This window comes from Aspergillus wentii (genome assembly GCF_001890725.1).
Source record: "Aspergillus wentii DTO 134E9 unplaced genomic scaffold ASPWEscaffold_7, whole genome shotgun sequence".
In the NCBI taxonomy this organism is placed as follows: domain Eukaryota; kingdom Fungi; phylum Ascomycota; class Eurotiomycetes; order Eurotiales; family Aspergillaceae; genus Aspergillus; species Aspergillus wentii.
Window position 1 is genome coordinate 192,002 of NW_024467838.1, and position 12,866 is coordinate 204,867.

At 47.6% G+C, this 12,866-nt stretch overlaps 4 protein-coding genes across 4 annotated transcripts; all 4 read right to left on the reverse strand.

The window, feature by feature from the left end:
* Nucleotides 1–163: 163 nt before the first annotated feature.
* ASPWEDRAFT_117125 (putative acyl-CoA synthetase) lies at nucleotides 164–2,441 on the reverse strand (the record flags this gene model as incomplete). The annotated part of the gene is made up of 4 exons (XM_040828712.1): nucleotides 164–594; nucleotides 652–1,530; nucleotides 1,583–1,978; nucleotides 2,063–2,441. 4 exons carry the CDS (start codon nucleotides 2,439–2,441, stop codon nucleotides 164–166), a joined length of 2,085 nt encoding a protein of 694 aa, XP_040685429.1.
* An 899-nt stretch (nucleotides 2,442–3,340) lies between these two features.
* On the reverse strand, nucleotides 3,341–4,180 carry ASPWEDRAFT_630472 (uncharacterized protein). Its single transcript, XM_040838683.1, has one exon. It carries the CDS (start codon nucleotides 4,027–4,029, stop codon nucleotides 3,505–3,507), a length of 525 nt encoding a protein of 174 aa, XP_040685430.1. The 5' UTR covers nucleotides 4,030–4,180; the 3' UTR covers nucleotides 3,341–3,504.
* rasB (Ras small monomeric GTPase RasB) lies at nucleotides 4,005–5,121 on the reverse strand. The gene has a single exon (XM_040836088.1). The coding sequence runs from the start codon at nucleotides 4,895–4,897 to the stop codon at nucleotides 4,331–4,333; it is 567 nt and encodes a 188-aa protein (XP_040685431.1). The 5' UTR covers nucleotides 4,898–5,121; the 3' UTR covers nucleotides 4,005–4,330.
* Nucleotides 5,122–9,660: 4,539 nt separating this feature from the next.
* Nucleotides 9,661–11,703, reverse strand: ASPWEDRAFT_53567 (haloacid dehalogenase, type II; the record flags this gene model as incomplete). The annotated part of the gene is made up of 3 exons (XM_040837911.1): nucleotides 9,661–10,557; nucleotides 10,720–10,723; nucleotides 10,958–11,703. The coding sequence occupies 3 exons, from the start codon at nucleotides 11,701–11,703 to the stop codon at nucleotides 9,661–9,663; spliced, it is 1,647 nt and encodes a 548-aa protein (XP_040685432.1).
* Between the last annotated feature and the right edge of the window lie 1,163 nt (nucleotides 11,704–12,866).

Below are 12,866 nucleotides of genomic sequence, written 5' to 3' on the forward strand. Positions count from 1 at the left end.
GTTACGCGCGTTGCCTTTTTCTTATTATTCACTTTACATATTGGCCCTCGCCATGTTTACGTCCCTAGTGTATTGTCAATATTAATGCTATTTGATCTTATCAAGTTTGGATCATATATGTATATTCATATCGTCAGAGTATCTGTCGTAATGTATGTGCAGATCAAAGTTTAGGTTTAGCAATAACAGCATTTCGTGCTTCAAAATACTCTTTGACCTTCCTCCTTGCAACCTCCACAACCTCTGCATCCTCAACTGTTGGAGGCACGCTGACCGGCGCATCATATACTCCCCTCACCCCGTGTTCCACCAATTCCCTCAGCACTCGCCGCAGCGTCTTTCCACTCCGTGTCTTGGGAATCATACCTCGCCCCTGGATCATTCCACCCAGGGAGGCAATGGGCCCAATCTGCTCTCGGACTAGATTGTTAACTGCCGTGAAGAGTTCCTTGCTCGGCGTGGAGGGGAGAGGCCCCGCCCCGGATCTTGGTTGGACAAAGGCAAATGGGAGATGGCCTTTCAGGGAATCCGGAATACCAATGACGCTGGCTTCTCCGACTTGGGGGTGCGAGAGAATGGCTTGCTCGATTGCTCCTGTTATCGTTAGCTTTTGGTTCTCTTCAAACATTACCTTGGATAAAGGGGGCATACCTGTGCTGAATCGATGGGCAGCTACATTGATGATGTCGTCGGATCGTGCCATGATATGGATGTACCCGTCATCATCAATCATTCCTGCATCGCCAGTGTCCACCCATCGGCCGTTGAAACGCTTGAGGTATCCCTTGTAGAACCTCTCGTCATCATTGAACAGCATCGTGAATGCCGTCGGAGCTAGCGGCAGTGCCATGACGATGTTGCCCATCGTTCCTTTTGGTACTTCATGGCCGTCGTCATTGACAATTCGCACATCGAACCCTGGCATTGGTAGTCCTGCTGACCCAGGCCGAATGGATAGCGGTTGAGCATGGATTTGCTGTTTCTGTTGCTGAACCGCCCCAACTGCGCTTCTCAGGGCCAGCCCGGAGATGGGGGAACCTGACTCGGATGACCACCAGTTGTCAACGACCAGAGCACCCGGAGCTGCATGCTGGGTTAAGAGGTCTTGATAGTCTCGTACAATACTAGGCTCGCTTCTCTCGCCAGCAAGGAAGAGTGCTCTAAAGTGCTTGAGACCGCCGCGCTGGGCAACCTCTTTGAAGAATCGATTATCCGGGTCATCTTTACGGATCGCGCGCATGGCAGTGGGAGCCGTGAATAGCACATTGGCCTTGTGTTCCTCGATAACCCGCCAGAAAGTGCCTGGATCTGGGGTTCCTACGGGCTTCCCCTCGAAGAGCACCGTAGTTGCGCCCACCAGGAGAGGTGCGTACAGGATGTACGAGTGGCCCACCACCCATCCAATATCAGAAGCACAGAACATGACATCACCAGGGCCGTGAATGTCAAACAGGTACTTGATCGAGAGTTCAAGTCCAACCGCATGTCCACCTGCTTCTCGGAACACTCCTTTGGGGAGCCCAGTCGTGCCTAGACACTTGTCAGCAACGCAAGGCTCCGGGAACTGGCCGTCAACCCATACCGCTGGTGTAAATGATATACAAACCATCTGTGCTCTTCACCGGCACCGGACCAGCCTTGATGCCACGCATGCGAGCACTTTTAACCAACCGCTGCCAGTTCCGCTGGCCACCCAGTTTATCCGGGTTATTCCATCGCAATTGATCCCTCTGCCAGACAATAACCTTTTCCGGTTTGAAGCTGCTCGCCTGTACAGCCCCCTCGACCAACGGCCGGTAAGACACAGGACCCTTAGATCCCTCGATGCCACATGACGCCGTCATGATGGCCCGGGGTTTAGCAGCCTCGATCCGCTGGGCGAGGGACTTGGCCGCGAACCCACCAAAAACCGCTGCATGGATAGCGCCCAAACGGACGATGGCCAATGCTGCGATAAGCGCAGCGGGGATCATAGGCACTGTGGATTGAACATAAGTACTAGGAATCCCCGAGACAAACAGAAAGATGAAACAAAAACAAAAACAAAAAGGAAAAAACTCACTATAGATGATAACCACATCCCCCTTCCTAACGCCCTCCTCCCTCAACACACCCGCCAAAACCTCAACCTCATCCAACAATTGCCGGTAGGTATATTTCTCTTTAGTATTTGTGACTGGGGAGTCCCAGACAATCGCCACATTATCACCCTTCCCACTCTGCACATGGCGATCGACACAATTGTACGTAGTGGAGATTTCGCCATCCGGGAACCATGACCAATGGTCATGGGTGACACCACTAGGGAGTGTCTTGAGCTGGCGGGCAATGGCCCGCGAAGGCTTCCGATGCCAGTAGAGTTGCTCTGCGTGGTGAGACCAGTATCTCTCGGGGTCACGAAGCGAGAGCTCATGCACGTCTTGTTGGGGGTGGCGTGACATCATCAACCAAAGCCAATGCTTGACTTGACTTGGATAGAGAGAAGGATGAAATAGCCTTACGTTTGTATGATGGATGAATTCCTTCCCTCCGATGGTGCGGGGGAGAGAACAAAAAAGAGAGAGGAAGAGACTAAGTGGGATGGAGAGGAGGTTGAGAAAAAGAACTGCAGGAATGAGGGTTAAAATTACGTGGTTAGATGCTGCTGCTACTGCGAGGTGGACTGCATGCCCTGCAAACGCGGAGATCCCGGATTTTTTTTTTTTTTAATTTTCTTTTTGCTTCTGCGTTTTGCCCTGGCTCTCGTTTTCGTTTCAACGATCGGACATGGGTGAGGTGGAGGTTCATGTGTAACCTTCCTGCGTGCCTTATCCTAGGTTAATCCGTCGAGTCGTATGATACCCCTCACCAGCCTTACCGGCCTCACCAGGACAGCAATCATTCCAATCCAACACGATATCAATATGATGGGTACAAACACATTCTCTAACGCAGAATACCATCATAATCATCATCATATCCACCAGCAGATCACCTCGTATCATCACTCACCAAGCAAGCGGGAGGGAGCCGAGGCCGTCTGTCTATCTTGGTCCAAGCTTTCCCCGCACTTTTTTGGAGGTTGGGGAACGTCCCTAAGGAGAGCATCGAATCACCAACAGAATCACAACCAACACATCCATCAAAGACACCATCGGCTAAATCCGATCAATAATGATAGCGATAATAATCAATGATTCCGTCGTATTCTCTTTGCTGGTCTTTCCCCCCAAATCAACTAATCAGCGCGTTCACCGGTCCATTGCCTCATCGCAATATTGGACCAGCCCCATTCGTCCCCTTCTCGTCACCCACTAGTGCAGCCACACTCCCTTTGTATCAACAGACTATGTAGATTAGTTGGACATCAGAATTTTGAGTCTGGCTTAGTAGGATTCGGTATCTTTATTTCTACTACCATGTATATACAGGTACAGCTCAGTCAACTGGATAAATTCATTCTTCTGCTCTATGTATTTTTGGGTAAATGCATGGAATCACAACTCAAAGCTCGGTCGTAGGGTATCATATCGAAATGCCTGCTAATATATCGACTGCAAATCTTCGGCTTCTGCTTCTTCGTCTTCTTCTTCTCTTTGACGGATCGGTTAAATCGAGCATCATCCCATCGGATGCCTTTGTTTTTTTTTGCTCCTTTTCCTTTTTCGAATTATCGTGCATGATCCGTCCAACACCACTTGTTGCGCTCATCCTTCCTCGATCCACTTCCGGCTCGCTCCGTCTCTTAGCGGGGTCTGACCATTGTAAAAAAAGTAAAATAATAAAAATAATAAAAATAAAAAATAGTGCTTCGCAATAACGGCAGTCGTAGTGGTAATAAGAGGTAATCGTGGGAAATGATAAGAGGAGAAGAGGGGAAGAGAGAAAAGAAATATCTATGAGTTCCCACGACGTAACGAGAAAGATTCTCGTATAGCCGAAACAACACCAAGTCATGCCAAGCAGGCGCCCTCCCATAATAATAAAAGTGAAAAAAAAATAATAATAATAATAAAATAAAACAACGCATGCGTCATGCATCAAGCACATTATCCGTATACCGACATCTCGAGCTGTCGGTCATAGAAAGGTGACAAAGGGGGGCCTGGGGACCGACAAGATGTCTTGCAGCCAAATATAAACAAGAGAACAAATTGTTATGGAGCATGCTCACATGGATCCTCGGAGCGGAGAGGAGGGGTGGGGGGATGGGAGTTGAAAATCGGAGGTCAAGAATGAAGAATCGACCATCAATGGATCGAAAAAGAAACCATGTCCAGGAGACCCCAAATTAGGCCTCGTAAGCAGCACGACCGACCGTTCGTTCACACAAGCCCCTCAAGGCAACAGCTTACAAGACAACACATTTGATTGGGTTGCGATGTCTCGATCGGTCTGGGCGGAAAGCCTTAGGGTATTCGGGGCCAGCATCACGATCGCGCATGGTGCCCAGGCCGGTCGGCCGTCGTTCTTGGCCTCGTCCACCCTGCTGTTGCTGTCGCTGCTGTCGGAGCATCCTCACAACGTCGTAGAAGGCCTTTTCGACATTGATGCAGTTCTTCGCAGAGGCCTCCACAAACTCGCAGCCCAGGTCCTTGGCCAGAGCTTGGCCTTCTTGTGCTGAAACCGCACGCTCGACGGCCTTGTCGCTCTTATTGCCAACCAACATCACAGGCACAGGCAGCGGCGGTCCAGCAGGGACATGCATCGGGGATCCTAGGTAGCTCGCTCCGGAAGGCGATCCGGAGTTCGCCGACTCCTTGACCATCTTGATCTGGTTGTAAAACTTTTGTATCCGAGAGAACGAAGCGCGCGACGTGATGCTGTAGACGAGCACAAAACCTTCGCCGTCACGAATCCACTGGTCCCTCAGTGCCGTATATTCTTCTTGGCCTGCCGTGTCCAGGACTTCCAACATACATGATTGATTATCGATCACTACCTGCTTGCGGTAGGAGTCTTCGATGGTCGGATCGTAGGTCTCAACGAAATGATTCAAACACAGCTAATAAATCCAAAGTCTCAGCCAAAAGCTCGTAATCACAGGACCGGGATAGGCAAGGAGCAAACCTGAATTGTGAGAGCAGTCTTTCCGACACCGCCATCCCCCAGCACCACCAACTTATACAACGTCATTTTTCCCGACATGGCGGCAAGATTTCACTCGACTGATAGTCGACGATTTGGGTATCTGGCGTAGAGAGAATAAATGGAAAAAAAAAAAAAAAAAAAAAGGATAGAAATCTATAAGGGTTGCTGGAACGAAGTGTTGCAAAACACCAGGGTTCCAAGAGCTACTATAATGGTGCGGTTCGAATTAGCCACCAGGATCATCATTGCATGGGCCAACAGACCCCCAACGCACAAGCCGCGGGTATTTGTAAGGGGCAATGCTGTCGGGGCCAAGAAACTCGAGTAACAACATACCTCTAGTAGGCAATTGGATAAAGAGTCGGTCATCAAAAAAAATAGAGAGAACAAGTTGCAGTTACAAGTCGTTATCAACAAAAGAAGCTCTCTCTTCAGCCGGGAATCGACGGGAAAGGTTAAAAAAGAGATACAAAAATAGTGGCAAAGCAGCAGCTGAAGAATTGCACAGCCAGCCGAATAGTCCAAATCGATTGGTTCCACAGCTCTGTACGCGACGAAAGAAACGACGCGGGTTTGTCAAGAGCTGACCCGACCAAGACACTTGACTATTTGCCTCAAACCGTTCCCGCCACGTGAGGGGAGGGAGATAATTGCCAGCGGGATGGTAAGTGCGGGAGGGGTTGCTTTTTTGCTTTTTTTGTGCTTCCCCTTTCCTCTTTTTGTTTTTTTGGGTCGTTGAGTGGGAGAGGAGGGGAGGGAGAGAGAAGATAGTTTTAAGGTGGGTTAAGGAGGAGGCGCAGACGAACAGGCGCCGACGTCAAGGCAGTACCAGATAGACCAAGGATAGAAGTGAAAGGCTTGGCCAGCAAGAAAAGATGGAGGGACCACGACCAATAGCAATCGGACGAGAGTAAACCCGAAGAAATTGGATGGAAAGAAAGAAAGATAAGAAGAAGAAGAGAGGGTTGAAGAGAGGAAAAGAGGAAGAAGAGGGGAGGGAGGGGAGAAAGAGGAAAGGAAGGGAAGAGAGGAAAAAAAAAAAAAGAAGATAGTAGTTAGTTAACTAAAGTAATAAAGAAGGAAATGAAGCCGGCGGAGACGATGATCCCTGTCGGAGACCAACAGCAGTAGTGAAGATGACTAGATGGGATAGTGAAATCGACGCGAATTCGACGGAGAAATTGAGGAAGAGAGGAGTCGTCGAAAGACGAGCGAGAGAAGAGGGGAAGAAACCGGCGTGGAGGAGGAGAAGCGACCGAGAGAGAGACAGAAAGAGACAGCCAGAGTGACAGAATGAGAGTGAGAGAAAGTGGCGGCTGTCTGGGGCTGGCCGTGCAGGACCCGCGTTGGTTTGAAAGCGAGTTCAACGTTATGTATCTTGTTCTGGCTCGTTTTCTTTTCTTTTTCTGCTCTTCTCATTTATTAACTTAAAAATCAGATGGAGGTTCCATTCTCTCTCTATATATACTCTGAATAATATACCATTGACAAAGTACTGCCTGCTCTCTTTCATGGTCGAGAAAATCAGGGCGTACGAGTACTACAGTGTGTGTGCTTTACCTTTGAAAGCTTCCTTTAGCTTCTTTTTTTTTTTTTTTTTTTCTCTCCCCTAACTACCGTTGCTACTGGGTACACGACCACCACCACCACCAACTCCCTATTCAGACCATGATCCTCCTTTTCGTTTCTTTTTTTCTTCATCGATCACAAACCGTCCGCCGGACAGGACAGTCTCCCGAAGACGGTTTCGGGTAGACACGAAGTGGGTTACCGCTAAAGACTAACCAATGCTCTCCACCAGAGCAAGACTGTAAGGTAGTAGCTTAGAGCCTTAGACTGCTCATAGCCTCATGACCTTTTAGCTATTCCCATGATGGACCAGTCGAGTCCCGGACCATTTCCGGGAGGTGATGTTCGTATATTTGACGATCTCTGGGTAGGACAAAGCAGTACGGAGTACCTTCGTTCGGGTTTCTTTTTTTTTTTCCCCCAGAAAGATGATGCTAAGAAGAATCATACAGGTCATAATCTCCCATAACGCCCAGACTCGACGGGGAGGATTGAGAACAAAAGGCAAACCGCTTTTTTTTTTTTTTTTTTCTCTCCCTTCCTGCCCTATCTATGGCCACCGAGTATCGAGAATGAGGCGACACTATCCAGCATCGACATACCACTCTTAGCCAAGTGTGATTGTCATATATCACAGTCTATTAATATTTCCCATCACGACCATCCCTATTCCACGGAAAGGGGCCGGACAAGCCCTCCTTAACTGTTAAAAAAAAAACATGGGCTAAGATGGGATATTCCTGATCCTCGGGATCCCTAGAGGACGGTTTGCCCCGCCGGATGACACTGTCCACTGGCGATACTCGAAAAGGTAATCGGATGGAGGTTTCAGCCTCTCAGGGCGATTTGCTGAGCATCCCGTATATCAGGTTAACTGTTAAGGAGTCGTACGTAGTATCTGACTATCTGGCGCTGATGTCACTTATGTCAGGAACAGCATGACATGAAACAATGCAGGGTTTGTGGGGCATTAATAGTAGTCAACTGGACTTAAGACTAACATGGATTCTAGATTTATTCCGTCTCTTTGTCTATCCTCTTCCAGATGAATCCCAGACAGGACAGGGTTCTAGCTTGATTCCAGAGTACGAATACGTCGGGGGAAATAATATCGCAGATAGCTTGTAAGCAAGTTAAACTTCAGCGTAGTCTAGGGCATTGTTGCCGTGTCCCCTGCCCACTATCCTATATGCATACACCCATGATTTAAAAGTCAGTGCTGTTACACATGCAGCCATTCCGGCCCGTTCGTCCACGTGGGCTAGTACGGCACTAATGTAGTCGACACCTTGTCGCAGTCTAGATGACGGGTTGATAATCAAACATCAACAAAGCAGCAGTGACGGAGTAAAGGGTAAATCGATAAACGTTAGTAGACAGCTTTGGACAGGAGCTGTTGGTTGACTATGTCAATAAGATCGTGTCCAGAATCGTTAACCAACCCAGCAGACTAGCGACGACTAACTCAATGCTCATTTCCCGTGCTTATCGTGGCGTCGGGGTCCATCGGGTAGCAAATGTCATCTCCGTCTACTGCAAACTCTACGAGTTCTTAGCTGGAGAACAGAATCTGCTTACTGGAAGAGAAGACAGGATCAATAAGATTCAACTCAATAGATTAACGGATCAATTGATCGTGTTACTTGCGGACTTGTACCCTCCGAAGTACATAGGAATATGCATCTCCTACAGGGAAAATACGAATGACATGCAGTCTCACTCTCCCACACTGCAATCGACCATCGGTAGATAATAATAAAATAACTAAGACGCCCTCAACCATGGATAGCCACGACTTTGAATCCTCAACCCAACCTCCAAGTTCCACTTCACCCTCTGGATCTAGCATCCCAGCTGGCCCGAACGTGTCGATAGATGGGTCTAGGGGACAGAGGCTGTTCCACCGCTATGGGCAATTCCGATCCTGGGCTGGGATATCAATTACGTATATCTCTGGAGTAGAAAAGAGTCGGTTTAATACTAAAAAAAAAAAAAGAAAAAGAAAAAGAAAAAGAAAAAGAAAAAGAAAAAGAAAAAGAAAAAGAAAAAGAGAAAGAGAAAGAGAAAGAGAAAGAGAAAGAGAAAAGCCCTAATGGACGACGGGAAGAGAACCTAGAACCCTGGCTGACTGGCACTGGCCATTACCGGCCCAAATTGGCCAGATTGTCTTCTCCTGAAGCTATCGTGCAAGACCTGTACACGCATGTGACGATATTTGATCGTGGTCAACATCAGATAATCAGATCCGGATTCAGGATGTCTTCGGCCGATCGTGATACACTCAATTCTCATGGTCAATTCCGTCCACGAAGCCTGTCTGATTTATTCTCCGATGATAATATCATCAAAAAACGATACTTCCACCCATCAGAAAGAAAACCCTGCAGAATCGCAATCTTATTACATGCCCATTAATTCTCGCTTATTTCCCAAAATCCACCCACAAGCGGACCTCGGAACTGTCCCACCCAATTCCAACTTGAAGAAAAAGACCCATCTCAGGGGAAAATCCTCCGTCGACAGCTGAGTGGTCAGCGACAGACCTCCGACGTAACAACAACCGCCTGTGTTTACTGTTTATTGTTGACCTCCACGAGGAATCCTGCCGAGTATACGGCTTGGTTAATTTGTTTCCATGGTTGCGATCTTCTTCCCGGGAACCTCACAATTTCCTCTTTCAGTATAGCGATGCGGTCGTGGATGGATGGACCCGACGGAAACGATACCCAGAGAGGAAGTCCTTATAAACTACATGTTCGTGGCCTGACTCGATATATGCAGTCAGATAATACCCTTGTTGCTGTCTTACGTTGCTTTATCCCTCATACTACCCAATGTTGGATTGCTCATGGAATCGCTATCTTTGACTATTGATTTTGAAATCAAGAGTAACTTGCAATGAGCTCTACAATGGCAGAATATGGGGAACTGGACCTGCTGGGATGATCATATCCGCACTGGGTCGTTTCCCCTGGACAGCTCTCGAATATCCCACTTTATACTGCAAAAGTCAGCCTGCAATCAAACCACGCACGATGCGTCACTCACGATATCAAAAAATGTCGTCTGTTTGAAAGCTCCCCTGGTTCTCTCCGATTCATCCCAATACAACCTGCGATACCAAAGATGAATCCGTGGGTAATCATACCGAATCATCTTCAGGTTACACCGGAAGATGGAATAATAGGCCACGTCAAACCGGGCAATGGTCGTGTACAGTCTGATATCGGCCTCGGTGATATTATCACCAAAGAGATACGGCTGGTGTCCTGCCTGGCCCAGATGATCTTCCACTCGATCCAGCGCCTCGAATAGCGGATATACATTCGCATCGTATGCCTCCTGCGTCGTGGCAAACCCCGTCTTATACACTCCGTTGTTGATCTTGTCGTATACCCACGCGTTCAGCACGTCAATATCCTCTCTCAGTTGCACCGGATAGAATCCTCCCCCGGGTCGATTAACCTCGCGCAGCTCCTCGGGAAGGAGATGGTCAAATTCTGTATAGAACATGCGGATGATATCACTGCTCTCATTGCTCACAACCGTTTCCTTCTTCTTATCCCAAAGCGTTGGGACCGTGATACTTCCTTCATACTGCGGGTCTGCTTTGAAATAAAACTCTCGCAGCAGGGTGAATCCATACAAGGGCTCTTTCTCCTCAAACCCCCAAGTCAATCCATCCGGGCCCTGTTTTCGGTCTACGATGACCAGTTCGATGATGTCTTCTAGACCCTTGAGGGAGCGGACCAAGTTGGTTCGATGAGCCCAGGGACAGCTAAGTCCTAGATAGAGAATGTAGCGGCCTCTTTCTGCTGACAAGTCCGCAGTGGGATCGTGGGAGATGAAGGAGCGAAAGATGGATTCTTTTCGCCGGAAATGGCCGTCTGAATCGGCGTATTTGTCAGTTTGAGGGTCCTGGGATTATCAGTTGGTCTCGTTAGCTGGACGGAGTGAGTATTGTAAGTACCTGTTCTGGCATATTGATTCTACTGATGTTGTCTCTTGAGATGAGCTTTACCGCAGTCCTTTGAAGGGTTAATTCATCTCTATTTATCGATAATAGATACCAGGGCTGACAAATCTACTGTTGTCGTTTCTCCGCATTCGCAATATGTGAGTCATAGTGGTGATACCTGTATCTGAGCAATATATCCATAAGCGCTAGTGTCTGCAGGTAAGATCAACCTTACAAGCATGTTTATTATTAGATAGGTATGTACAGAACGGAATCAGAAACATCCATTTACCTTATATCGACAAGTCGATACTTGGAAGCATATCAAATTGCCTGGCAATCTCTATCAACCCCTTGGACTCTAGATCGATCCACATATCCACATATCCCTCCCTTTGCGCCTCCTCTTCCGGCTCATACAGGACTGCCTCCTCCCGCTGCCGCTCTACATAAATCGTCTGAAACCCTTGACTCTTTGCCGCTTTGAGATCCCCCAAATGCGACGCCACCATCGCACACTGCGACGGTTTCACACCAAACTTTCTAGCCGCGCCATTGTACACCTTGGGTGAGGGCTTGTAGGCACCAAAGTGCTCTGCACTGGCGATATCGGTAAACGGCAACGACCCATTCCGCCGAAGGTCTTCCAGCAGGGCAATGTTGCCGTTCGACAGCGTGCATGTTCGGAATTTGCGGTTGAGCCGCTCAAGTCCTCGGACGCTGTCGGGCCATGGCTCAAGTTTGTGCCAGGAGAGAGCTAGATCCCATCTCTCCTCGTCTGTGAAGAGAGATTCGAGATTGCGTTGTTTGAGTAGCTCCAGTAGGGACTCATAGTGGTGCTGGTCGACGGAGGTGAAGCCTTTGGAGGGATCGAAAGACTTGGTGAATTGGCTGTATGACTTGCGCCATTCTTCGACAATATTCTGCCAGTCGTCGGTGGTCATTGAAGATACGATGTTTCGCACGTCTGGGGTGACGGTTCTGCCGGGCTCGCGGGCGACTCGTTCAGCTGCATCTTGCAGAGCCTTGGTGACACAGGACCGCCATTCCACGACTGTGCCGAATACGTCGAAGAAGAGTACTTGTGGTGGCTGATTGATTGACATGGTGTGTTGAGACTTTTTGGCTTTTGTGGTGTATGTTGACGACAGTATGGGACTACTGCACAGTGTCGAAGGATTGGCACAGGTAAGAGATATAGTCTAATGGATGACCAAATGGATATCAACAAGACTGAGGGGCATCGGGATAATAATCCTGTTGACATCATGATGATTAGTCAGTGGAGGGGTAACGATGTAATTAGGCCGAGGTAAGATGAAGTAAAAACGCATTCTATCCACATTGTGATATGGGATCATTTTAAAAGTTATGGTGTAAGATTCAGCTAATAGATGTTCTGCCTTGATTTGATGAAATGATAATGATGCTTGGCTGGGATTGATAGTAAAAGCATTCTGAAACCTGGTGTTGCATTATGAGATCAATGGATGAAGACAAGGTAGTGAACTAATATACAGTATGGCAATGCCTTTATATAGGCCTCGCTTACTTTACAGAAAATAGTCTGCCTTATCTAGCAATGGAGAAGAACCTGGAATGGTGCAGATAGCCACCACATGTGATATGCTTACCCTAGTTATCGATATTTCCATCAACTTCATTGGTCATATTCTATACTTGGATACCAAAATACAGTACTGAGCCGACCCGATATATTTGACCAGAGCTCGTTGGAATATGACCTGTGGCTATCATGCATCAAGAACCTGTATCGATTCCTAGTCATTATATAGTATCTGGACTTGCTCTGAATATTATGAGCCATGACGAGATGTATCATGTAAAGTCCATATCGATCGAATAATCAATCCAACTGTTTTATTTAAGTATGATAATACTAATCCTTTTTGCTTCCTGGATCGGATTCAGAATACCAGGTATTTCAGTTATGTCTACTCTTGAGATGATGTAGCCTGAATCATTCAGCTGCATTATTTTTAGCATATTGATTCATGGCTATCAGCATCACTTTGATCATATGCAATGCAAGGGCAGAAAGTATCTTCGTATGAAGACTTATAGTGAAGCAAGATATGCAGCATTCTTGAATCTTCCATCCAAAGCAACATTGATACTGTTATTACTAGTCTGTCCCCTATCCCATGCATCTCTCGATATGGTATGCATGCCACAAGATCCATCACCGAGTCTACTGCATCAGATTGATTGCTGTATTTCCGAGAAACCCTGTTTGTTCCCAGTCAAA